The sequence below is a fragment of the Orcinus orca genome, chromosome 2 (genome assembly GCF_937001465.1).
Source record: "Orcinus orca chromosome 2, mOrcOrc1.1, whole genome shotgun sequence".
NCBI lineage: Eukaryota > Metazoa > Chordata > Mammalia > Artiodactyla > Delphinidae > Orcinus > Orcinus orca.
Genome location: NC_064560.1, coordinates 134400171 through 134427380, shown reverse-complemented (window position 1 = coordinate 134427380; position 27210 = coordinate 134400171). Strand labels below are relative to the sequence as shown.

The 27210-nt window shown below is 40.1% G+C and overlaps 2 protein-coding genes and 1 pseudogene across 22 annotated transcripts in view; 2 read left to right on the top strand and 1 right to left on the bottom strand.

The window, feature by feature from the left end:
* The window catches only part of AP4S1 (adaptor related protein complex 4 subunit sigma 1), an 82993-nt gene extending 81052 nt beyond the window's left edge, over window positions 1-1941 (bottom strand). For 13 of the 17 annotated variants that reach the window (XR_004478255.2, XM_033409939.2, XM_049706805.1 and 10 more), the window contains exon 1: window positions 1625-1937. The gene's annotated coding sequence lies outside the window, so the exon portion shown is untranslated. Of the gene's footprint in view, window positions 1-662; window positions 830-1624 lie in introns of those variants that run through there. The other 4 variants (XM_033409935.2, XM_049706810.1, XM_004282143.4 and 1 more) reach the window with 4 other exon arrangements.
* The window catches only part of STRN3 (striatin 3), a 114074-nt gene continuing 87850 nt past the window's right edge, over window positions 987-27210 (top strand). For 2 of the 5 annotated variants that reach the window (XM_033409925.2, XM_004282138.3), the window contains exon 1: window positions 989-1498. In XM_033409925.2, the coding sequence (XP_033265816.1) occupies window positions 1217-1498 (282 nt within the window). In that variant the 5' untranslated portion in view covers window positions 989-1216. Of the gene's footprint in view, window positions 1499-27210 lie in introns of all 5 variants that reach the window. The other 3 variants (XM_033409924.2, XM_033409926.2, XM_004282139.4) reach the window with 3 other exon arrangements.
* Window positions 18809-25941, top strand: LOC117197573 (heparan sulfate 2-O-sulfotransferase 1-like; annotated as a pseudogene).

Below are 27210 nucleotides of genomic sequence, written 5' to 3'. Positions count from 1 at the left end.
CACTAAAACAACCCAGGAAAACATTTTTAGCCGTTCATCTAGGGTTTTAAATTGTCTTCACAATGCTCTTATTTTCTATTTCCATCAAAAGATTCTGCTATGAATGACAATATTTGTGAGCTCATTCACTTCTAAAATATCAAATTGTTAGTTTAACCAGTCCCCTCCAGTTTTCTTTCTCCCTCTGCCCACTATCAAGATCTAAAGATTTTCACCTTCTCTTCTCCCCCCAAAAAATGAAAACAATCGCTACTGCTCCCCTGTCAAACTCCCCAAACACAACCCACCCCAGAATAGGAAAGACGGGAGGCAAAGCTGTACAAGTTGCCACGCGCGACAGGGAGCACAGAATTGGGAGCAAAGCCCAGAGACAGAAAATCAGTCTCCACGTCCGGGACGATCTGGGCTCTTTGCCAAAAGAGAACGTCCCCAAAGCCCCGGGAACTGCCTGGTGCTAGGAAACCAGAGAAAGAGAGAGTGACAGGCAGAGAAAGAGGCCCGACCCTCTGGGACTGCATGAAAACACGCAAGGAATGCAAAAGAAACGTCAGGAATCCGGGACCGGCTGCGGCCGGCCAGAGCGACCAACCAGGTTAAAACCCAGCTCCAAAGGCAGGCGCGCCGCTGAGACCTTTGGGTAGGGAACGGCGCTGGGGACTGACTGAGAGAGGGATACGGATTCCTGGGAAGGCAGAGACCAACTCTCTTCCAAAGATTGGATTCGATGGCCCACCGTCCGGACTCCACCGCCAGAATCCCGCAGCGAGCCTGCGGGGCGGGCCTAGGGGCGGGGCCGAATCTCCTTCCCCGCCTCTAACGGCAAGCCGACTGCGTCCTCAGTACGCCTGCGTAGGGTGAGGCCGGACTCTATTTGGCTAGTAGGCGAGCGGCGGCAGTGGCGTTCTCTACCCGGCATGCTGCGCGGGAGCGGCGGCCCTACGTCTCTCTCCTTCCCAACCCTGCCCCCCTTCCCCCTCCCGCCGCGGCCCCCCCTTCCCCTAAAGTGAGTGAGTGAAACTGGCAGATGGAGGAGGGACTGTAATGGCGGCGGCCGGCAGCTCCCTCCTCTGACCTACGGCAGGCATTCAGCAACAACCCCCTCCCCGCCCCTCTCCCAGCCGGCCTCCGCCCCGCCGCCAGCGCGGGGCCACCCTCCCCGGCCCTTCCCCCAGCGGTCGGCGTCTCGCCCTGCGCCCCGGCCGGGGCCCCACACACAATGGACGAGCTCGCCGGAGGTGGTGGTGGCGGCCCCGGGATGGCGGCCCCTGCACGGCAGCAGCAGGGACCTGGGGGGAACATGAGCCTTTCGCCCGGGGGGAATGGAGCGGCGGGCGGTGGGGGTGCTCCGGCCGCCGAGGGAGCGGGTCCCGCGGCAGGCCCAGAGCTGTCCCGGCCGCAGCAGTACACTATCCCAGGGATCCTGCACTACATCCAGCACGAGTGGGCTCGGTTCGAGATGGAGCGGGCGCACTGGGAGGTGGAGCGGGCCGAACTGCAGGTACCTCGCTGGGGTCGGTGTGCGGGACGGCTGCGGCGGCGGGGTTCCCGACCGGGGGGTGGGGGGGTGGGGCCGGGACTCCCCTCAGTTGGAGCTCGAGGCCTTGGGAGGCCGAGAGAAACCTACCTGTGCGGCTCGAGGGGGCGATGGTCCTGGCGACGGCTCTTCCTCTAGCCCCCCTCCCCCCTTCCCGCAGAAGCTTGTTACCCAGCCCTCACTAGCTGCGCGGTGCGGGCTTCCTTCGGGCAGCCATTTTGGCTTTTAGTATGGCGTCTGCGGGGGCTCCTCCGGAGGCGGCCTGCGCGGGTCTCCGGGGCTTGGGGCCGAGTTCCTCTCTGTGGGAGAGAGTCCGGCGAGGGGCTGTGGGGCACTGAGCTTGCTCTTGTTTGTGCCTCTTGAGATGGAGAACCGGAGGAGAGGGATTGGGACGGGCATTTTACCACCTTTACCCGGATCACCCCCCTTTTCCGATTTGGCATGTCTGCCCCCCTCCCCCGGAGTTGATAACCCTTACTCCTTGACAGCCACGCTTCTTTCCAGGGCTGCTACCGAGCACAATGGCTTGCGGCTGACCTGTGAAGTTTTCATTTCCTACCGCCAACTTTAAGTACCTTCTTACCTGGGATGCTGCCTTATTCACTTAGATTCCTTTGAGTTCTTAGTGATTGACTCATCAACGCTTCTCTGTACTGAATTTTTCTTTTTCGAATACCCTTCGCCGTTCTCCATCCCCTTCTTTACACATAAAAAGCCAAACCAGAATATCTGTGCCGTCTTTATGAAGATTTAATATTAACTTGGAGTAAAGCGTACTTGTCTCACGTTACCAACTCACGCAGGGGAAGCAAAGTTAAATATCCTCAGGATCCTTCATAATTGAGCCGGACTCAGTCTTAAGGTGAAACTTTGATAGGTTGGTTTACCTAACTTTTGGAAGATTGTTGGTGTTTTAAGGACTTACGTCTTGTATTTCAGAAGGACTACATCTTTTTAAAAGTATTGTTCAACTCTTTTGGGTGTTTGTGTTTATTTTAAAATCACTTTCTAAGGCAAATTTTGGCTTAGAAGAAAAAAGGCATGCATCTAAATAGTGTTGCACCTGTTCTTCAGACTGGTATATATTTAGAATGTAAGTAGTATTGTTCGCTGACATACATGTCATATATGCCTGGGGTGAATGGTTAGGGAAATGCAGTGTTGAAAGAAGGAAGATTGGATTAGCTTAAAAAGGGTGTCCTCAAACAAATATGTATATCGTCAGTTTGATTTTGAACCAGTCGACTTTTATTTGTCTCTACAAAGTTGGGAAAGTTAAACTTTTGAGAAGTAAGAAACATATTTTGACACTTTACCAAGTCTTGAGAAAGTTAATTATAAATTAACACCTGTTAGTCAATTCAGTGTTTTAGTGCTTTGATATACTATTGGGCTCTTAAAAATATAACATTTAAAAAGCTAAAGTAAAAATTGCTTTTTTGTGTGTGTAGTCTGCTTTAAAATATCTGGGATGTATAGAGTTCTATTGATGTACAACTTCTACTACACCATGTGCAAACTTATTATTCGGTGTGAGGCATTTATTTTAAAAATTGCATTTACTAATGCATTGAGGCTTGGGCTCACTAAATAATATTTCACCAGTCCCTGATACAGTGTTTATAACCTTTGTACTGTGATAGAAAAGCTTGAATTTAAACACTTTTCAAGTTAGCAATTGCATTAGTCATTCATAAGTTTCACTGGTGTAAGTAGCTGAAAAATGTCTTGTGTCTAAATTAGTAAAAAATCTATACAACAGTGAGGTCTATCTATATTGTCTACCCTAGCCCTTGCTTTCCCTTCTAATTCTCTTCTTGACCGAAGTCTTTTAAGGAAGATTCATTTTGCTTGCTTGCTTTCAGTTTATCTACAGTTGGCATATTAGTTCTGATGTAGCCATTCTAAACTTTTTTTGTTTGCTTTTTTTTGAAGTTCTGCAGTGTTTCTAGACTCTTAATTTTTTTCCAGGAATTTTTATTATTTCACACTGATTCTTTTGGAATAAAATGTTCATGATTGTGTATTTTTGCTCTGTATATTTCTCTAAAATGTTTTATTGGGCTACTTAGTTATTAGGATTTCAGGTTTGCTTCTGGAATGCTGAATTTGCTTTACAAGTCTTCAGTCTTTAGTAAGAATGCTTGTGAGATGCACATTTTAAAATGTATGTGTTGAATAAAAAATTTATTGGGAAAGTTTAAGTGAAGCGTGAATGGATTTAAATTGTAAACTTAAACTTAATTTTAAGAAAGATAACAGAAATAAGAGAAGTTGCATATCGTTATGGTATACATCCTTGGGTACACTGTTCATCTATACATTATTTAAAGTATTCAGTATTAAAACTATTCAATAATGAATACAACGAGGCTAAGGTATACCTCATTTTGATATAAAATTTCAGTGTGGAATTAAATTTCCTGGCTTTGGAAAGGATTTTAAACTGGAAGTTTGCATTATGGTTCTCTTCCCTGTAAAAGGAATTTTGGGTAAAGGTCTTTCTTAGAAGATTGGAACTAAGCCAAAGGATGTCTTAACTCTCTTTCATCTTTGTGATGGTTCCTTACCTGGGATTTAGGTAAAGCTTTGTTAATAAGGCTCTAGGACAGTGATTTCTAGAAGAGAGTGCTAGTGGTAATCACTTGTAAAACTATAAAAAGTATGCAGGCCTTTGTCTCATCCTCCAGAGATTTGGATTGATTTGGTCTAGGACTTGGGAAAAAATGGACTGGACTGCTTGTGAGATTTTGGCAGTCACATTAAATAGAAATTATAACTGCCATTTCATCAGCACTACAACCTTATGAGGTAGGTATCATTTCTATTTTACAGATGAGGAAACACAAACAGTTTAAATAACTTTGCCAGCTATAAAGTATTGCAGCTGAGATTTGAACCCAGGTTTATCTGAATCCAAAGGCTTTGTTTGGTCTTATTACCACTCTTGAAACCATTGTGTTGTATTGTTTTTTTGGTATTTTTTTGTAGAAATGGAATCTGACTTGTAATTCATTATGTGGCATACACCACTTCAGTACATTTCAAAAAAGTTTTATTGAGCCCCCATGGCATGCCAGGTCTAGTTTATATATATTGCAAATATGTCCTTATATTTTTTTCTGTAGTTAGTGTGTAATAAATGCACTTATGGCATATACAAAATGCTTGTGTGCCAACTATAAAAATATGGCATAGGTAATACATAGAAAATGTAGTCCTGGAGTTAGTATTCTAAAACTACTAATTCTCCAGCAACTGTAAACTTTTTTTTTTTTTTTTTTTTTGCGGTACGCGGGCCTCTCCCTGCTGTGGCCTCTCCTGTTGCGGAGCACAGGCTCTGGACAAGCAGGCTCAGTGGCCATGGCTCACAGGCCTAGCCGCTCTGCGGCATGTGGGATCTTCCCTGACCGGGGCACGAACCCGTGTCCCCTGCATCGGCAGGTGGACTCTCAACCACTGCGCCACCAGGAAAGCCCAAGTGTAAACTTTTAATTAGTGTTTGTGTTTGCATACTCTGGCATACAGATTTGTCATAACGTGACAGATATTGCCATCTAAAGATCTTAAGTTAATAGGAGATGTTTCTCTCAGACATAACTTGATTTCTTCATCTTTAATGGGGGGAGGTAATTGTTTCCCTTTTAATCTGTTATTGCCAGGGTTTTCTTAGGGTAGTCTAGAATAATGATTTGCAAATCCGTGTTCCTTTTCTATTACAAGATTTTTATAAATCTACTATGAAATTATAAAAAATAAGAACAGTATAGAGATTTTTCATAAAGGTGTTCCTTTTATTCCGAGAGTTTTAGCCTTCATAAAGACTTGCTGTTATGCAGTTTTCCTTTTTCAAATGGTGGTGGCAGTAGAGTAAAAAAATTTTTATTTGTTAGAATTGAGTCCACAATCTTATGTCATATTCTCCCTGTTTCTTTTTTGAAGTCCTTGGAAACAAAGTCTAGGGACCCCTAATCTAGATTTCTTTTCTCCATTTACCCCTTGATCCTGCTGTATAGTCTTTTTTTGCTCTCTCTCCTTATACCTATCTAAACACTTTGTAGAACACTTCTTTCTGTTGGTGATTGACCTTCAAATTGCCAAATCTTGAAGCCTTCTTACAGATTATATGCACTTAACCAACACTTTCTGCTTTTGAGAGTTTCTTCCTCAAAATCCTTTTTTTTGGCCTATATTCTGTAATTTCTTATTTTCCCTTTGGTCCACTTATCACTTTTCATATATTTCCTCTCCTTTGGTCTCAGTTATCGTTACTTGGGGTTCTGGTTCTTTTTGTTTTCACTGTAAATTTCGAAATATACTGTGTTTTTTGTTTTTGTTTTTTGCTGTTATTCCGATGCTTCAGTATTTAGTCCTTTAATCCTAAAAAAACCCAATGAGGTGAGCACAATTGGTTTCTTTGGTTGGTGGTGGGTTTTTTTTGTCTGTTTGTTTTGTTTTTTGATACTAGATTATTGGGGCCCAGAGGTTAAGTAATCTGCCTAAGATCTAAGATCCTATAACTAGGAGTAGTAGAGCTGGGATTTAAACCTAGGCATACTGACTCTAGAGACCATGTTCTTAGTCACTACTGTATTTTTGACTTTCAGATGTCTCAGACGTATTTCTAACTTCCTGTTTAAATTTTCTACTTCAAATTCAATATATCCATTATTCAGTTCATCTCAAATGCCTGCCTCTTTCCCCCACAAAAGGCACTTAACTTGTTTATTCTCCTTTATTCCCTGTTATTTTTTTTTTAATAAATTTATTTTATTTATTTATTTTTGGCTGTGTTGGGTCTTCGTTGCTGCGTGCAGGCTTTCTCTAGTTGAGGCGAGCAGGGGCTACTCTTTGATGCAGTGCGCAGCCTTCTCACTGCAGTGGCTTCTCTTGTGGTGGCGCACAGGCTCAGGTGTGCAGGCTTCAGTAGTTGTGGCACGCGGGCTCAGCAGTGTGGTTTGTGGGCTCTAGAGCACAGGTTCAGTAGTTGTGGCCCATGGGCTTAGCTGCTCCGCAGCACGTGGGATCTTCCCAGACCAGGGCTTTAACCCATGTCCCCTACGTTGGCAGGCGGATTCTTAACCACTGTGCTACCAGGGAAGTCCCCCTGTTATTGTTAATGTCATCATCCTTCCCATTGGCAGATGCTAAAGAGATCAATGGGTCCTTCTAAAAATGTTGAGTCTTTGGGTCTTATTGATTCTAGTATGATTATTCAGTGAATATATTTCAGTGTTATTTTGTGCTACATACTGGGTGTATAATGATATGTGAAGCAAGGACCTTACTGTTGGTGCAGTACTTGAGAAATAATAAAATGTGATAAATCAGAAATTAACAGGATGCTGAGAAAATAAATGGTGATGGAAAACCTGTGTAGATAGTGAGCTTTCAGGTAAATAGCTAAGCAATTATTGAGCAGTTCCTATATGGCAAGAATTATTTTAAGTTGTTAATACATATCTTAACGCATTTAATTTTTGTGAAACCCTTAGGAGGATAAGTATACTTTGAGATCTGAAGTGTGACTACCTAACCATAGGTTTTTCAGTGGAAAGGAACAGCATTAAAATAAGTTCTAAAGCAGGAAAGAACTTTGTTGGAAGTGTGAGCTGGACTTTAGTGATTCAGTGGGCTATCTAATATAGATAGCCTCAGTATCCTAAAATATATTTTAATTCCGTGATTATTAATTTTTTGGAAATATAGTCTTCTTTGCATAAAAACTTTGGAGCCTTTTCTGGTTAAAAAACAATTTTTTGGCTTCGAATATACTTGAAGCCTAACCACTGACCTAAGGAAGTAACACTGATTTAATCTGTGCTTTAAATTTCTTTACTACAACTGTTTTAGTTCAGGGTGTTCCTCCTGCCTGATTTCTCTGGAGGAATCTTAACAGTTTCCCTCCATACATGCTCCTCTCTTAAGAGTTTATCCTTCATATTGTAAAGGATGTATTATATGATTGTATTACATATACCCTTTAATTTTTATTATGGAGAGTTTTAAACATATTAAAGAATAATATAGCGATCTGTGACCTCCCATAAACTTGTCACTCATCACTCAGTAACAACTCATGACCAATCTTATTTTACTTATACTTCTGTCCACTCCTTCCCTGTCCCAAATTATTTTGAAGCTAATCCCAGAAACATACAATTTCATCCATGAATATTTCAGTATATATCTAAAAGATAAGGACTTTAAAAAGACAACAGTTGTAGTTGCATACCAAATTAAGAAAATGAATAATTCCTTAATTTATTGATATTATCAAATATATGCTGTTTGAATTTCCAGTTTTCTCAGTTATCTTTGAAGAGTTTGTTTGAATCAGGATCTAAATAACACATTGCTTTTGGAACCCCCTCCATCTTTCTTTCCTTTTCTTTGCCATTTTTTGTTGAAGAAATCAGATCTTTGGTCCTATAAAGGTTCCCAGAGTCTGTGTTTTGCTCAGTGCATCTCTGATACAGTTTATCAGATACAGTTTATCTGTTGTCCTGTTTGTTTTCCCTGTAACTTGGTTAGTCGGATACAGGGTCTTGCTACATATTGGTTTATTTTCTTTTTTGGGGTGGTAGTGGGGGACGAGACTACTTCACAGGTGGTGATGAGGTCTTCCATCAGAAGGCACAAAACAGTTCGTTGTCTTTCCTGATGTTAGCAGCTGTTGATGTTAGTGTTTAGGAACATTCATCCATTAGGGCCACCCTTAGTTTTTAAAAAACTTCAGAAATTGAGATATAATTCACGTAACATAAAATTCACCCCTGTAAAGTGTACAGTCATCCCTCAGTATCTGTGGAGTGATTGGTTCCAGGACTCCCCCACCCCGCTCTCCCCTCTATCCCTGGATCTGAAGTCCCTAATATAAAATGGTTTAGTATTTGCATATAAACCATGCACTTTATTCCGTACACTTTAAATCTTCTCTAGATTACTTATAATACCTAATACAAAGTAAATAGTTGTAAATACAATGTAAATAGTTGCCTGCAGTTGCAAATTTAAGTTTTGGTTTTTGGAACTTCCTGGAATTTTTTTTTCCTGACTGTATTTGATGCACAGTTGGTTAAATCTATGGATGCAGAACCTTGTGGATACAGAAGGTTGACTGTACATTTCTCTGGTTTTTAGTATATTACTGTGTTGTATCGTCATCATCGCTGTCTAATTTGGAAACATTTTCATCACCTACAAATGAACCCAGTTTAACCTCTTAGTAGTTAGTCCCAATTCCCCCTTTTCCTTGGCAATCACTAATTTCTGTCTCTATGATAGAAAGAATAGTCTTTCTATCATAGAATATCAAGAATATTCTGAACATTTCATATAAACGGAATCATACAATATGTGGCTTTTTGTGAATGGCTTTTTTCGCTTAAGGTGATGTTTTCAAGGTCCATCCATGTGTAGCATGTAACGGTACTTTATTCCTTACTATGGCCGAATAATATTCTGTTGTATGGATATACTACATTTTGTCCATCAGTTGGTGGATATTTGGGTGTTTCTACTTCTTGGCTATTATGAAAAATGCTGTTATTAACATTTCTGCACAAGTTTTTGTGTGAACATATGTTTTCAATTATCCTAGGTATATACATAGGAATGGAATTGCCAGGTCATGTTCAACTTTTTCAGGAACCTGCTGAAGTGTTTTCCAAAGTGACTACACCATTTTACTTTCCCACCAGCAATACAGGAGGGTTCCAGGGCCACCGTTACTTTTTTGTCAACTTTGAAATATATTACTAAAAATTTTTTTTTACAAAATACCTTTCCTTTGATTTTTTTTTCCAAGTTGTGTTTTCTCTGTCATAGACTATTTTTTAGAGCAGGTTTAGGTTTATAGCAAAATTTAGCTGAAAGTACAGACAGTTCCCACATAACTCCTCCCCCATCAAAACCTCCCCCAACATCAATAGCTCCACTACTGTGGTACATTTGTTACAATTAATGAACCAACACTGACCCATTATTATCAACCAAAGTCCGTGGTTTACATTAGGGTTCACTCTCTGTCTTGTATATTCTTTGGGATTTGACAAATATATAATGACATGCATCCACCTTTATAGTAAATAATGCTTTCACGGCCCTAAATATCCCATATGCTCCACCTGTTCCTTCCTCCCTCACCCAAACCCATGGCAGCTACTGCTCTTTTTTTTGTTGCTTTGCCTTTTTGTTTTGTTTTTGCTTTTTTGTTTGTTTTTGGCTGCGCTGCATGGCATGTGGGATCCCAGTTCCCCAACCAGGGATTGAACCCGCACCCCCTGCAGTGGAAGCACGGAACCTCAGCCACTGGACCACCAGGGAAGTCGCAACTAGTGCTCTTTTTACTGTCTTCCATAGTTCTGCTTTTTCCAAAATGTCACGTAATTGGAATCATACCGTGCATAGCTTTTTCAGACGGCTTCTTTGACTTGGTAGTGTTCATTTAAGGTTCCTCCTTAAATGTCTTTTTGTGGCTTGATTGATCTTTTTAGTGCTGAATAATATTCTATTGTACATATGTACCACAGTTTATTTGTCCACTCACCTGTTGAAGGACATCTTCAGTGCTTCCAAGTTTTGGCAATTATGAGTAAATGTCGATGTGCAGGTTTTTGTGTGGATGTATGTTTTCAAGTAATTTAGGAGTTTGAATACTGGATTGTATGATGAGAGTATGTTTAATTTTTTTAAAAAACTGCCGAACAGTTTTCCAGAGTGGCTGTGTACCTTTTTTGCATTCCCACCAGTGGTGATTGACAGTTCTTGTTGCTCTATATTTTGTCAGCATTTGATGTCAGTGTTTTGGATTTTAGCCATTCTAATAGGTGTGTAGTGATACATCGTTTTAATTTGCTATTCCCTAATGACATAACAGTGTTGAGCACTTTATTTGCCATCTGTATGTCTTCTTTGGTGAGGTTCTGTTCAGAGCTTTTGCCCTTTTTAAAATTAAATTCTCTGTATCACCTCCCTCTTGACATTTGCTTTGCTTTGGGATGGAATGGTGTTGGGCCTTGTTTCCAGTCATTTATGAGTAATTGTTGGGTAAATGGCAGTCATATTATTACTTAAAACACATATATTTACCTTAAAAAGTACTTTAATGACTTAAAGGAATGAGTAATTATAATATCAACTTGCCTTTAGCTGTCCTTCCAGTGAAGCTACCAAAGGCAATGATTAAATTTATTTTATCTGGAGATACTTGTAAAGTCTCTAACTGTAAGAGGGTGAGATCTGTGGTGGTTCCAAAACCTAGTAAATAATAATCACCTGGGATCTTTAATAATACAGATTCCCACATTCTGTCCTTGGTCATTGTGACTCAGTAGTTTGAGGTAGGATCTGTGTTTTTAAAATGTATAGCTGGTGATTCTGATAATCAACCAGGTTTGGGAACCTGCATGATCAAAGTCTCTTAACGATTTGGTGTCATCCAGCTCTCCATCCCCTTTCCCTTTAACATTGTCATTCCTTCTATTGATACGTTAAACTTGAGCAATATTATCACCCCTTCTCTGCACTCACAATGGCTTGCACTGTGTATGATTACATCGTTGCACTTTTTTATTTTCATTTTCTGCTTTCCAGTAAATTAAAGCTACTTGTTAACAGGAACTTGCTGGTTTTGAATATGCTGCGAATTTTTGTTGGATTCAGTTGAAACACCCTGTGGTGTTTGATTACATAGATGAAAGCATTATATGTCCATAGAAAGAACTATTAATAATAGTACCTGTTAACATTTAATGAGTGCTTTCTGTATGTTTGGAATCATTCTAATTTGTATACCATCCCTAAATCATAGATAACAAGTATTTCCATTTTAGAGAGAAGGAAACATGGGCAAGAGTTTAAATAACTTGTTCAACATAAAACAGTAAATAGGTAGTGAAGCCGCGTGCTGCCGAGTTGCTTTTGTCTGATACCTTATGCCATTTTAAGGTAATACTGGTACCTGGTGTTCATTGGGACCACCTTGGTGGTAAAGAATTGTAAACAAATGAATAGGGTCAGTGTCACAAGATTTAAAAGGCTATATATAAGTGAAGTAATTATAAATGTGTAGTGAAATTTTGGATCATGTTTAGATAGATTTTGTAAAAGAGTTTTAAAAATTCTAATTAAAACATTTTCAGACTCTTAATTTTATTTTTTGAATAGTTAATGCATGGTTCAGAATTAAATCTTGTACTTACCATGAGCCTGTCTACCCTTAGTGTCCTACATTAGTAACCACTTTTATTAGTAGTACCATATGTATCCCTCCAGTGTTTCTTTATGCAAATAGATGTAAGCAAATATGTATGTTGATTTTCTTTCCTTTCTGATACAACAGTTCGTAAACTATATACCTGTTTTTCACTTTGCTTTTTCATTTAACATTTTTTGGAGATTATTCTGAGTCTGTCAGTAGAGAACATTCTCACTTTTATAACAGCTGCATAGTAGTAGTATTCTACTTTGTATACACGCCATAGTTGATTTAATTACTCCACTATTGCTGAATGGTTGTGTTAAAGTTTCAGAAAACATTTGTAACTGTGTTCTTAAATGTGTGAGCAACCAACCAGCCTTCTGCCAAAAATAAACTCTATTATATTGCTTTTTTGTTTTGTAGGATTATAATATTAGCAGTTAACAAAGCATTATACAAATTCGTAATTTTTTTTATTTCATGGCTTGCACTCAAGTCTGAATTAGGGGTCACAAATGTTTTAGCTGTGAAAGCCATTAGTTAACCAGTTTCATTTAAGCTGTAAGTCTGTTACTGAAATCTTGAGGAACAAAGGAGTGAGAAAGACAAAACAAAGAAAAAGATGAAATAGAAAACAAGAGGAGTGGGGTGGATGGGAAGAGGAATAAAGGCAGTGATAGAGAAACAGTGGATGGGTGTGATAATATGCCACCAACAGTTGTCTCAGATAATAAAACTATGTCAGAGTGGCCTAAACTAACATTTGTGTTTTTGCTTTTTCCCAGAGCTTTAAAAAGTGGACCAGGGACTTCCCCGGCAGTCCAGTGGTTAAGACTCCATGCTTCCAATGCAGGGGACGTGGGTTCGTTCCCTGGTTGGGGAGCTAAGATCCCACATGCTGCCCGGAGTGGCCAAAAAAAAAAAAAAAAAGTGGACCAGACTTCCATAAGCTTATATGTCATAAGAGAGGGTGGGGGTGGGGTCGAGACTCTAGAAAGTATATAATTATGAATCTTTATATTTTGCAGTACGCGGGCATCTCACTGTTGTGGCCTCTCCCGTTGCGGAGCACAGGCTCCGGGCGCGCAGACTCAGCAGCCATGGCTCACGGGCCCAGCCGCTCCGCGGCATGTGGGATCCTCCTGGACCGGGGCACAAACCCGCGTCCCCTGCATCGGCAGGCGGACTCTCAATCACTGCGCCACCAGGGAAGCCCCATTTTCTTCTTAATATTTAATGTAACTTGTAATTTTAAAAATTGTCTACCCCGCCCCATGCACACTTTTAAGATTGATTGTAAGCTCTTTGAGAGGAGGGACCTGTCTTTTTGTAAAAATTAATGTATACCCAGTGTGACAGTAAAGGGTCTGGCACATAATAGGTGTTTGCTAAATATTTATTAAATGAGTGAAGTTGCTGAGGATGTTCAATTAAGCTGTTAGATATGAGAAACTGAATTGTAATTTTTGTAGTACCATACGGAAAAAAGCCCACAAGATAGAAATAACACCAGTAGTAAATGACTACTCTTCCCTTATCCCCTCATTTGATATTGGAATGAAACCAAACTTTCTGGTTTTTATTATAAGGTATTCAAAATACCTTAGTCCTGTCTCCCCCTTGTGGGAAATAGAGTATAAGAGAGATTACAACTGCAGTTAAAATGAATCTGTGCTTGGGATTAATGCATGGGGGTGGAGGTTACTTCTTCCCCTCAAATAGTAATGAATGATTTTTATGAAGAATATTTGATGACCAGGCAATGCTTATGATAAACTAAAAAGCAGAGTTGCATATTATGTGCTAAATCAGCTATGTTAAAAATTATATTGAACAACCCAGTACAAATGTTTTAAAATACCTTTGTGATTTTGGGGTGATGGGATTATTGGCAACCTTTCTATTTTCCCTATTAAAAAAAAAATAAAAGGCCCAGCAAACATAAAGTAGGTATTTTCTTTTACTGAAATGGATATTTCAGAAATGGAGTGTTTATTTTGTTTTTTTGTTTTATTGTTTTATTTATGGCTGCATTGGGTCTTTGTTGCTGCGTGCGGGCTTTCTCTAGTTGCGGCAAGTGAGGGCTACTCTTCGTTGCGGTGCACGGGCTTTCTCTTCGTTGCAGTGCGCGGGCTTCTCATTGCGGCGCCTTCTCTTGTTGCAGAGCACGGGCTCTAGGCCTGCGGGCTTCAGTAGGTGTGGCTTGCGGGCTCTAGAGCGCAAGCTCAGTAGTTGTGGTGCGTGGGCTTAGTTGCTCCACGCCATGTGGGATCTTCCTGGACCGGGGCTCAAAGCCGTGTCCCCTGCATTGGCAGGCAGATTCTTTAACCACGGTGCCACCAGGGAAGCCCCTTGGAGTGTTTCTTTATGTACATATATATAAGAGAGAGGGAGACACAGATGAGCAGACACCGTTGAAAAATACTTTATCATAAAACAGCAAGTTGAACTTAGTATTTTTAATGAGTTTATCTTTTCCCCATTTTCTTTTTTAATTGATTTCTTTAAAAACTTACAAATACTGTGTTTTACTCATAAAGATTTTTTTATGTTTTAAATTTTTTTGCGGTTGCATTTAGTTGCTTTTATTTATTTTGTAAATTTTTACATTAGTGTGTTTTTTTAACTTTTTTAATTTATTGCAGTGTTGGGTCTTCATTGCTACGAGTAGGCTTCTCGTTGTGGTGGCTTCTCGTTGCGGAGCACGGGCTCTAGGCACACAGGCTTCAGTAGTTGTGGCACATGGGCTCAGTAGTTGTGGCACGCTGGCTTAGTTGTTCCGTGGCATGTGGGATCTTCCCAGACCAGGGCTCGAACCCATGTCCCCTGCGTTGGCAGGCAGATTCTTAACCACTGCGCCACCAGCGAAGCCCTTTACATTACTTTTAATTCTTAGTTATTGTTAAAGTAATGTATGAATATTAAGCTACAGAAATGTCAAAAATAAAGTAGTGCCTTTTTGGTAATCTTAATCTTCTAGGAATAGCACTGCATTTTGGGTGTATATCTTTTCAGAACTTTTTCTGTACAGTAGTCTCCCTTTATCTGCAGGGGGTACATTCCAGACCCCCCAGTGGATGCCTGAAACGATGGATATAGTACCTTACCCTATATATGCTGTGACGGTTTATCACACCTCTTACATCTCCATACCATATTTCAGTATAGGTAATAAAGTTAGTTAAATCATTAGCTTTTATGTTATTGTGACCATGTATATAATATTTTTCTGAATCAAGTATAATAATTTATGTATAATATAATTTGTGAGCCAAAAAGTATACTGTGAATACTGTTCCTTTTCTGCACAACTTTTTGTTTTTCTTGGAGTTACTTGCCTCCATTTTTTATTTGTTTATTTTTCTATGTATCTATTGCTGTTTTTCCAAAAGGTGTTAGAAATCTGTCGGGGTTTTCAAACTCAAGCACATCACATCTGTTGTTGGTTCTGCCTCTTGTATGGAGGGATTGGAGTGGGGAGAACTTGACTTCAGAACTGTCATTCTCCTTGCTCTGATCTAGACTTGTTCTTAAGACTTGTTGCAGAGTTATTATTCTGTAACTTCTGTACTCTTTTCAAAAAGGGAATCCCCTGCACCCCCACCCCACCCCCTTTCTTTTCCCACTGGCTCCCTTTCTGCCTCCTGCCCTGGCATATTTAGTCCTTCGTTTGGCTGAAATATGTTATCTGGTTGTTTCTTGAGAAAAGTTGCATAGGAGGTAAATTTTAGGGACTTGTATCTTTTTTTTTAAAAATCTGTATTTTATTTTCACAGTTGATTGGTAGTTTGGCTGGAAATAAGTTTCCATCAGCATTTCAAAGACATTTCTCTTGTCTTTGAACTTTCAATGTTGCTTTTGAAGAGTTTGATTATATAAATTTATTTATTTTTGGCTGCATTGGGTCTTCGTTGCTCTGTGTGGGCTCTCTCTAGTTGTGGCAAGCAGGGGCTACTCTTCGTTGTGGTGCACAGGCTTCTCATTGCAGTGGTTTCCCTTGTTGCCGAGCATGGGCTCTAGACACGCAGGCTTCAGTAGTTGTGGCACGTGGGCTCTAGAGCGCAGGCTCAGTAGCTGTGGCACACAGGCTTAGTTGCTCCACAGCATGTGAGATCTTCCCAGACCAGGGCTCTAACCTGTGTCCCCTGCATTGGCAGGTGGATTCTTAACTACTGAGCCACCAGGGAAGCCCGCTGTTCAGTTTCTTGATCCTTTTTTTTTTTTGTATGTGATTTGAATTTTTTTCTAGGTATCTTTTGTTTATACTGGTGGTGTTAAATTTTATGAAAATGCATATCGTATCAGGCATTGAGAGAATTCTTTTTCTCCGTAATCCATTATTTCTCAGTAGAGGGCACTGTGGGCATTTAGGTAGTACCATTTTTGTGTTTGACTGTATTGTGCTTATGGGGCTTTGAGCACCCTGGCTCCCAGTACTAAATGCCAGAATAACCCACTAGTTTTGGGGACAACTAAAAATGTCCCCAGACATTTCCAAACACCCCCTTGGGAGAGGCAGTACTAATCTTTTTTGAGAAGGGTTATTGTAGTCCCGAGTCCTTAGGGCACTTTTTTGTTCAGTTGATGATGGACCTACTGATTTAAAATTTTTCTTCTGTTTCCTGATTTTCTCTTTTTGGTCTGTTTTCTGAGATACTTTCTTCAACTATATTTTTCAATCCTGTTATCTTGAATTTGTAAATGTATTTTCTTACTTGAATTTTTAAAAAGAATGGTATTGTTTTTATTTAATATATATATTTGTTGTTGAAGTTTTCTTTCCCTTAATTGTCAGTTTTCTCTGAATTTCTTGTTTTTCTTTTGCTTCCCTTCTTTCTTACCTCATGCTGTCCTAACATATTGGTGACCACTGACTGCCTGTCTGTATTTAAAAGTAAAGTACTGGGGCTTACCTGCTGGCGCAGTGGTTGAGAGTCCGCCTGCCGATGCAGAGGACACGGGTTCGTGCCCTGGTCCGGGAAGATCCCCCATGCCGCGGAGCAGCTGGGCCCGTGAGCCATGGCCGCTGAGCCTGCGCGTCCAGAGCCTGTGCTCCGCAATGGGAGAGGCCACAACAGTGTGAGGCCCGCATACCGCAAAAAAAAAAAGAAAAGAAAAGAATAAAAAAGTAAAGTACTGTAAGGCTGGATGGTAGCTGTGACCCTTTTTGCCGCTTTTCTTAAAACTCATTTTCATTCCATTTTTTCTAGAATGGCCTTCTTCCTAATATTAGTTTTTAAAAGTCATTGACTGGAATTTTAATCTTTAGCCTTTCCATAGGCTTGTTTTCTTAAATCTTTAACTGTTTGTAATTGGTTCTCTCAGTATTATTCTCTGAGTTCTTGTATAGACTTCTTTCAGTCTCAAATGTCCATCATTGTCATTTTTTCAAATTATATCTATATAGAAATAATTTACTATTCTTGTGTTGCATTTTGTTTAGAGGCTACCTGCAGGATAATATTCTGTCTCTGCTGAACTTTTTGGACTCTAGTTTTCTTCAAGTCTTGTTAGTTCTTTCCAGAATTTTTTATTTCTTATGTCTTCCATTTGTGGTCACTTTCTCCCTAGATTCTTATTTCCAGTTTACCAGCCTTACATAAATTTTTGCTCCTTGACTTTTCTTTAGTTACTCCTGTAGCCATACTGTATCTTTCTGGTTTGTAGTGTCCTTTAGTTCTGTGCTGTTGTTTTCACTGTTTCTGGTGTCCTTAAATACTAGTTTTTGTAAACCAGGTTCAGTTTTTTTTTTTAAGTCCCCTTCTCTAAGCCAATGGTATGTCAGACCTTTAGCTTCTGTTGTGCTGTCTGGTATAAACAAATATATGGCATCTGGTATAAATTTCTTTTTATTTAAATTCAGTCTCTAAAGAAAAAAGTTGGTTTTTTTTCTTTTAAAAGTAACAGTATGTCATTTATACTGCCCTTTAATACATATTAAAATAACTGACTTTACCCCCCAGTTTTTTTTTTTTAATTTATTTGGTTGTGCCACATCTTAGTTGTGGCTCACTGGCTCCTTGGTTGTGGCATGCGAACTCTTAGTTGTGGCATGCATTTGGGATCTAGTTCCCTGACCAGGGATTGAACCCGGGCCCCCTGCATTGGGAGCTCAGAGACTTAACCATTGTGCCACCAGGGAAGTCCCTTCCCCCCCCCACCCCAGTTTTTTATTGTGGTAAAATGCACAACAAAATTTACCATCTTAATTTTTTTTTGTATTTAATTGTGGTATGCGGGCCTCTCACTGTTGTGGCCTCTCCCATTGCAGAGCACAAGCTCTGGACGCACAGGCTCAGCGGCAATGGCTCACGGGCCCAGCCGCTCCGCGGCATGTGGGATCTTCCCGGACCGGGGCATGAACCTGTGTCCCCTGCATCGGCAGGTGGACTCTCAACCACTGCACCACCAGGGAAGCCCCATCTTAATTAATTTTAAGTATACACTTTAGTGGTATTAAGTACATTCATATTGTGCAACCATCACCACAGTCCATCTCCAAAACTCTTTTCATGCTATAAAACTGAAATTCTATACATATTAAACAATAACTATCCCCTGTCCCATTAGTCCCTGGTAAGCATCGTTCTACTTTGTGTCTCTGTGAATTTGATTACTCTGGGTACCTCATGTAAGTGAAATAATTCAGTATTTGTCTTTTTGCGACTGGTTTATTTTATTTACCATTATGTCCTCAAAGTTCATCCATGTTTCAGCGTGTGTCAAAATTTCCTCCCTTTTTAAGGGTGAATAATATTCCATTATATGCATTACCACAGTTTGCTTACCCGTTTGTCAGCTGATGGACAGTTGGGTTGCTTCCACTTTTTAGCTATTGTGAATAATCCTGCTAAAACATGGGTGTACAGATACCTCTTCAAGACTCTGTTTTCACTTCTATTGATATAACTGATTTTTACTTGTTAATAGAATTGATATATCCAGGGGCCAAGGGCGGTGCAGCTGCAGCCGAAGCGCTGGTGGAGGAGAGCAGAGCGTGGCCGCGAGCAAAGGAGGGAGGGAGGGAGGGAAGGAAGGAAGGAAGAGAGGGAGGCGGGCAGGCAGGCGGGCGCGGGGGTCGGGGACTGAGGCAGTAGAGGGAGGCGAGAGCCGGGCAGCCGCTTTGCGCTGTGTTTGCTGCGCGGGCTTTTGTGGGGGCAGCCGTGGCGTAGGCCTCCTCGGCCGAGGAGAAGCAGTACCGGCGGTGTAGGTGCTGGCGCCTGGGGGCGGGGGACTGGGGAGGCGAGAAGGGGGGTCGCTTCGGTGGTTCTCTTGCTCTCGCGCTCTCCTTGCCTTTCTCTGGCTCGGTGGGCTCCTCCCGGCATCTCCCTTGCCTCCTGGGCCCCTATCCCCGCCCCCTGCGGTATGTCTTGATTGCGAGCAGCAGGTTTCCCGGGGCTCCTCAGGATGATGCCGTCCAAGTTGCAGCTGCTGATGATGGTGGCCTTCGCAGTGGCAATGCTTTTCTTGGAGAACCAGATCCAGAAACTGGAGGAGTCCCAGTTGAAGCTAGAAAGGGCTATTGCAAGACATGAAGTTCGAGAGATTGAGCAGCAACATGCGATGGATAGCCCTTGGCAAGATGCAGCTTTAGATGAAGAAGAGGACATGGTGGTCATTTATAACAGAGTCCCCAAAACTGCAAGCACCTCTTTTACCAATATTGCTTATGATCTATGTGTAAAGAATAAATACCATGTTCTTCACATCAACACTACCAACAATAATCCAGTAATGTCACTGCAAGATCAGGTGTGCTTTGTAAAGAATATAACTTCCTGGAAAGAGATGAAACCAGGGTTTTATCATAGGCACCTTTCTTATTTGGATTTTGCAAAATTTGGTGTGAAGAAGCAGCCAATTTACATTAATGTCATACGGGATCCTATTGAGAGGCTAGTTTCTTACTCTTTCTGAGATTTGGAGACGGTTATAGACTGGGGTTAAGAAGACAAAAACAAGGGGACAAAAAGACCTTTGATGAATGTGTAGCTGAGGGGAGCTCAGACTGTGCTCCAGAGAAGCTCTGGCTTCAAATCCCATTCTTCTGTGACCACAGCTCAGAATTTTGGAATGTAGGAAGCAGGTGGGCTATGGATCAAGCCAAATATAACCTAGTTAATGAATAGTTTCTGGTGGGAGTTACTGAAGAGCTTGAAGATTTTATCACGTTATTGGAGGCAGCTTCGCCCTGGTTCTTCAGGGGTGCTACAGAACGCTATCATACAGGAAAGAAATCTCACCTTAGGAAAACCACAGAGAAGAAACTCCCTACTAAACAAACCATTGCAAAACTACAGCAGTCTGACATTTGGAAAATGGAGAATGAGTTCTATGAGTTGGCACTAAAGCAGTTCCAATTTATCAGAGCCCATGCTGTACAAAAAAAAGATGGAGACCTCTGCATCCTTGCACAGAACTTTTTCTATGAAAAGATTTACCCTAAATCGAACTGAGTACAAGGTGTGGCAGTTAGATTCTTGAACTACAACTTTGACTGTCTTCACCTTAGTTCTCAGCTCCACAACTTGGATTGCTGATGGGTGTATAAGACAGTTTGTATTAAACCGAGTTAGAATACAGACAGTGATGTCAAGGAAGTAGATTCTGGCTGATATGTCAGTGGTCTAGGAAGTTTAAGTTCCAGCCTTTTTTTTTTTTTTTTACTGGTTAAATTTTGGTGGGAGTTACAACCTCCTGTTTGGACACAACCTACACATCACCTAAAATAAACACATAGCAGGTCTAATTGAAGGCTAAATACTGAAATACAGTTTCAGAAAAAGTTCTGATACTGTTTTTGATAAAGCATTTTTTTCAACTAACCATGAATGAAGATGAATCCATTTGCTACTTCCACCTTCATCTGGAGGTTTGCATTATACACCACAACTGGATAGTGTTACTAACTGTTTGGCAGTGTGTACTTTGTTTTTGTGAATCACGTCCCATGAAATTTATTGAAATGTTTGATCAAGTTTGCTAAGAATGTTTCTGCTGTAGTTGGAACTGCCCTTATTTATGTAGGTCATTTTAATTTTCTTTAAAAAATGATTGTTAGTGTTAAAAATCAATTTAAACCATTATTAATACTGTAAAAAGAATCAAAGCAGTATTTCTCATTCCTGTCTCTCCAATATCTAAGATTGGGGAAACACTTCAAAGAATGTTGACATTGCCTGAAGTTTTGGTTAAGGCTTCCACACATGAATATCAGAAAAATAAGTTTAGTATTTGTTTCTCAATCCATTATTTGTAAAGGTATAAACTGAGGTATTGGTGAGTCCATATTATAACTCCGTTAGTGAGCTGTGGTATGGGTAGGATTTTCCTACTTCTTCTGTACTTTTACTTGTAGACTGTTTTAACTAAGGTGCTTTATAATGTATTTTAAAGCATTGTATTTACAAAAAAAAAAGGAAAATGCTATAAATATTGCATATTTTATGTATTTGGACCAAAAGGTTATAAGTAATTAGACAAAAGTGGTTTTGCACCAGTTTTATTATGTCAGGTAAAACCATCAGACCTACTGTTCTCGTATTTCTCATTTAACTTTACTGTTAAGGTATCACTGAAATGAACTTCAGTAACCTTTCAATTTTGATATGCAGTACATTATTCATATTTGGGGGCAGTAGTTATAGTGGAAAGAGTACTGGATGAGGAGTCAGAAAACTTGATTTCTTGTCCTGGCTCTGCCACTTATCAGCTGTGTGATCTCGGATGAGTCACTTAACCTCTCTCTGCCTCAGTTTCCTCATCCTGATATGAGGATGATAATACCTACTGTACCTACCTCACAGGGGTGTTGTGAGGATTAAATGAGATGGCATGTGAAAGCACTTTGAAAACTAATGTGCTATATAAATGTAAGGTATCATGGAAACATCTTTAACATATAGTTTCATACCATTCGTTTTTTTAACAAAGAAAAGGTCCACTTAAAAGCTGGTTGAAAAAGTTAATCTGTTTGGCCTCTCACTGTTGTGGCCTCTCCCGTTGCGGAGCGCAGGCTCAGCATCGGCCATGGCTCACGAGCCCAGCCAGTCTGCGGCATGTGGGATCTTCCCAGACCAGGGCATGAACCCGTGTCCCCTGCATCGGCAGGCGGACTCTCAACCACTGCGCCACCAGGGAAGCCCTGAAAAAAGTTAATCTTGATATAAATTTGTGTTTAATAAATATCTTCTCAGTGGAAAAAAAATTGATATATTTTATAAACTCTTCATCTAGTGTGGCACTCTTTTCAAACTGAGTTCTACACATTCATTTCTTTTTACTGATCCTTCTAAAGTGTGAACACTTTTTGTTTTAAGTTATAAGAATGCATGAATTTTTGGTGTACAGTTTTACATGAAATCACATGACTGCTGATTTAAGGCAGCAGTGTCCAATAATATCAGAATTTGATTTAGATACTAATTTCAACAAAAATGTGCAGGGCTAGGTACTCTCTGTAAATCTTCAACACCACCACCTCCCCCTCTGACTCAGCAGGATGTCTTTATCTCCTACTTAACAGAGAAAATAGCAAACCTATCAGATGGGGAGTTCTTTATATTCCTGCTACTAAATCTACAAATTGTACATGTAGACATATATTGTTTTTCTTGGGCCACTCTTAAAATGGGAGACATTTCGTATAAGGCTTATCTCTACTGGTTGTTCATTTATTGGGTGTTTATTGAGCACTCAGTAGGTGTGTGGGGGGCACTGAGGATAAAGCTATAAATAAAGTAAAACTGCCCTCATTAAGGTTAAATTCTAGTGGGTCGAGGAAGAAAATTTTGTTTGTCAGATAGGGATAAGTGCTATAGAGGAAAGAGGATAAGTGAAAGAAAAGTTTGTTAGGTAGGGTTAAGTGCTATAGAGGAAAGGGGATAAGTGAAAGAAAGGTTTGTCAGATGAGGATAAGTGCTATAGAGGAAAGTAAAGCAGAGAGAAGAGTGATAAGGAGTGGATCTGTGTGTAAGAGATTACTATTTCAAAGGTTCCTTGGGGAAGACGTCACTGCTGAGATTAGGTACCTTTGTTTCTCCCTTCCTTCTTAACTGCCTTCTTTTGTATTAAACAGATATCTTTTAACGTACCATTTTAATTTCCTTGTTGTTCTTTTACTGTATTTTTTTTAAAGATTTATTTATTTTTTAAATTTTGGCTGCGTTGGGTCTTAGTTGTGGCATATGGGATCTTCGTTGAGGCATGCAGGATCTTTCATTGTGGTGCGCGGGCTTCTCTCATTGTGGCGTGTGGGTTTTCTTTTCTCTAGTTGTGGCTTGCAGGTTCCAGGGCATGTGGGCTCTGTAGTTGTGGCACACGGGTTCCAGAGCATGTTGGTTCTGTGGTTTGCGGCACTTGGGCTCTAGTTGAGGTGCGCCAGCTCAATAGTTGTGGCTCACGGGCTTAGTTGCCCCCTGGAATGTGGGATCTTGGTTCCCTGACCAGGGATCCAACCCACGTCCTCTGCATTGCAAGGCACATTCTTTACCACTGGACCACTAGGGAAGTCCCCTTTTACTGTGTTTTTGTTGTTATTTTCTTAGTCATGGTTCTGGGGGTTGTCATTACCATTTTATCTAGTTTGAATACCAATTCAATTACAATAGCATATAAAAACTTTTTTCTATAAAGCTCCATTCCCTTCCCCCTCCTTTGTTTTGTTATCCTGCAAGTTACATCTTTATCCATTGTATACTTATCAACCATCTTTCTAATTATTGCTTGATGTTTTTGTGTTTTAAATAAGATAGGAAAAAAAGAGAAAAACAAATACATGTATACTGTTTTTAATAGTTACCTATGAAGTTACTTGTACTGGTGCTCTGTATTTTTCATATGGATTTGAATTACTGTTTAGTGTTATTTCATTTCAGCTGAAGTGCTCCTCTTAGTATTTCTTTTAGGGCAAGTCTACTGGTAACAGCTTACTCAGTTTTGTTGATCAGGAATGTCTCCTGCAATTCTGAAGGATAGTCTTGTTGGATAGGGAATTACTGGTTCACAGTCTTTTTTTCCCACACCACTTTGAGCATATCATCCCATTGCCTCCATGGTTTCTGATGAGAAATCAGCTGTTGATCTTGGGATCCTTTATTTGTGATGAGTCGCTTTTTTCTGTTTTTTGTTAGCTTTCAACAGTTAATGTGTGTCAGTGTGGGATGCCTTTGAGTTTATCCTCCTGAAGTTTTTTGAGCCTCTTGGATGTGTAGATTAATGTGTTTTTCAAATTTAGGAAATTTTTGGCCTTAATTTCTTCAAATATTCTATCCTTTTCTCTGTCTCCTCTTCCTTATGTGTATGTTGGTGTGCTTAATGGTGTCCCACAGATTTCTGAGTCTCTGATCATTTTTTTTTCATTCTTTATTCTTCCTGAGACTGGCTGATCTCAGTTGACTTATTTTCAAGTTTGCTGATTCTTTCTTCTGCCTGCTCGTATCTACTATTGAGCCCCTCTATTGAATTTTTTATTTTATTACTATATTATTCAAATCTATAATTTCTATTTGATCTTTTTTAGAAAATAATTTTTGTCTCTTGAGATTGTCAATTTGGGTGAGACATTGCTCTCATATCCTGCTTTAGTTGTTTTAACAAACTTAAATTAACTGATTTAAAGTCTTGGTCTAGTAAGTTCAATATCTGGGCTTCCTCAGGGATATTGCTGCATGAGCCCACCACCTTTGTGTGTGTGTGTGTGTGTGTGTGTGTGTTTAGACTGTACTTTCTCTTTCTTTGCATGCTTTTAATTTTTTGCCAACTGGACATTTTTAAATAATGTAGCAACTGTACAAATCAGATTTTCTCCTCTCCCCAAGATTGATTGATTATCTCTTTATTTATTTATGTGACTTTTTTGGTACTAATACTGTAAACTCTGTTTTTCTGTTGTTTTATGTGGTCACTAAAGTCTCTGCTCAGTTAGCTTAGTGGTTAAAGTAATGAATAGACATAGGTTTCCTTGGATGCCTGAAACATGTAAATCTTCCAGTCTTTGCTAAGGGGCTCTATGTGTATGTTGAGACATGCCTTCAACAGTCAGCTAGGCAATTTACAACTCTGTCTTAGCTTTCTTTTCTTGCTTGTGCAGAGCCTAAAGGTTAGCCAGAGGTGAGAGTTTAGGGCTTTCTCAGGTCTTTCCTGAGAATGTACACAGGTTATGTGTGAGTGTGGATTCCCAGGAGTATATTGGAGCTTTCCAAAGCCCCCATGGACATCTCATTCCCCAGCTTTTCTTTTTAAGCTTTTTAATTATGCTATTGTTTGCCCCAAATATTGTCCATAATCTCAGGCAGCTGCAGTGTTTGACAGTTGCTTCTGACTGTTTTTGACCAGAAAGAAGGCTGTTTGCTCTGGATGAGTTCAGAGTCAGGCCACATAAAGACAACTTTGGTAGTAGTAGAGTCTTCCAAGGAACTACGAGACATGTCAAATAATGACAGTTCTCTGGGAGTGGGACTTTTAAGAAGATCCAATCCTGTTCTGCTCTCCCGCCCAGTGGCTGTTGACATTCACTATGACTGCAGGCTGTTGGTTTTCACAGAAGTAGGAAGGGGTAGAATGGAAATAGGGTAAGTTAAACACCACAAAGCTTGCTGTTGTTACCAAGATTCAGCCATTATTTGGTGAATAAACATTCCCCAGATTGCTTCAATTCTTTGTAATTTTCAGAGTTCTGAAAAAGTTGATTCTCCCAGCTTTTGCCAGTGTTCTCATTGCTTTTATGAAGGAGAGAATTTCAGAGGTCTTTACTTGGTAATTCTTGCTGATGAGAATAACAGTTGCACTTAATAAGGATGTGTGGATTCCTTCTCCAAGCTCAGAGGGCTCAAGGAGATTGGGGATTGAGAATTTTCAGGTTAATCAACCCATCTCTCTATCCCATTTTTTCAGGGTTCCAATGTGTTCTCTTTTCCTATGCAGGCCTTAACCTTGGCATAGCAGACTTATCCAGATTGAGACTTTAACTTTCTTTGGAGCCCTGCCACACAATTAAGTCTTGGCCCTTAGCCTTTTGTGGCCTCCTGCTTTTAAAGATTTTATGCTACCAAAGAAACTTCTGGCTTTTTCACATTTAGTTTTTAATTCCCTATCACTCATTTTAACCTCTTGTTATATTTTTCCAAAGAGTCAATTGCTTTTAAAGCAACAGCAACCCAGTTTCATGGTCTTTATAATTACTGTTTTCCTTATATTTCTCAAATATCTGATACACTGCACCTTTAAAGTTCAGGGTTCGGCAAACTATGGCTTGCTGGCCAAACCCACTCTTGTATCTGCCTGTTTTTGTCATGCCCTATTTTTAAAGAGTTGTAAAACAAAAACATCAAAGCAGAATATGAAATACTATCTGGTCCTGTAAAAAAAAAAAAAAAAAAGTTTGCCAACATCTGCATTCTCTTATACTGGATAAATACCCAGTTTACCAACAATGGAACTTTTAGCCATTGCACTGCCAGTTTGTGCTCAGTTTCTGTTCTATCATCACCAGTGATAGTGTCCTTTGCCAGCTGCCTGGCTACGTGGATGGTGATCCAACTCCAAAACTTCATTTTAGAGCCTATTTTCTTGGACCATTCTCAACACCAGTGGCCGCAAGTTGGGTCCCTGGGTAGGCTAACTATGATTAGCATGCAGAAATGTTCTTAGGATCAACATCTGTAGACGAAATGGAAAGGAAGCAGAAGGGGTAAATTGGGCTGTAATGTATTATCAACAAAAGCCACTGTTGCCCCCTTGAGAAACTCTGAAGCTGGGATAACCTGTGGAGTTGTCCAAAATTGTGACAGGGTGCTGGGCCCTTATACGCCTGTTTTGATCAGTCCCTCCATGAAGGCTGCTAGGGCATGCAGCTGTCTTTAGCTGAGGCAATTCCTGAAAAGGCCTGACAGGTGAAGGCTGTTTGACAGCAGCTGGACAATAAATCCTTCATTTCTGAAGGGAGGTCTGGATAGCACATCAGTGTCTGCTACATAGCTTTATGTGAGTTCTTCTAATTATAATTTTCTTCTAAAATTTTTTTAAATTGTAACTTTAATGAATAAGTTTTTTCTCATGAGAAAGCTGTAAAATAGAATTCTTTTAAGAACTATATACATTTTTACTCATAATAAGATGGACAATTTTTTCCTAAGGCATTTTTGAAAAACTGAGCTATTTTAGTTTTGATTTGTGTCATTTTAATATCAGAAGTGTCATCATAGAATTCTGAAATGCTAATCTTAGTGGTTGAAATTTACAACTAGCAGATCTTAAGAAGACATCTAATTCAGCCCTCTTATTTGACAAATGAGTAAGCTGAGAATGAGAGCTAAGGGGTTATAAAGCTAGTTAGTGACAAGTGAGGATTCGAATGTAGGTCTCCAAACTCCCGACTAGTATCCTTTTATCAGTATTCCTTATCTTAGTTTCTTACAATAGTTTCTAAGGAAAGAGTATTAGGGTTCTGAAACTGAGCAAGAGTTTTTTTATG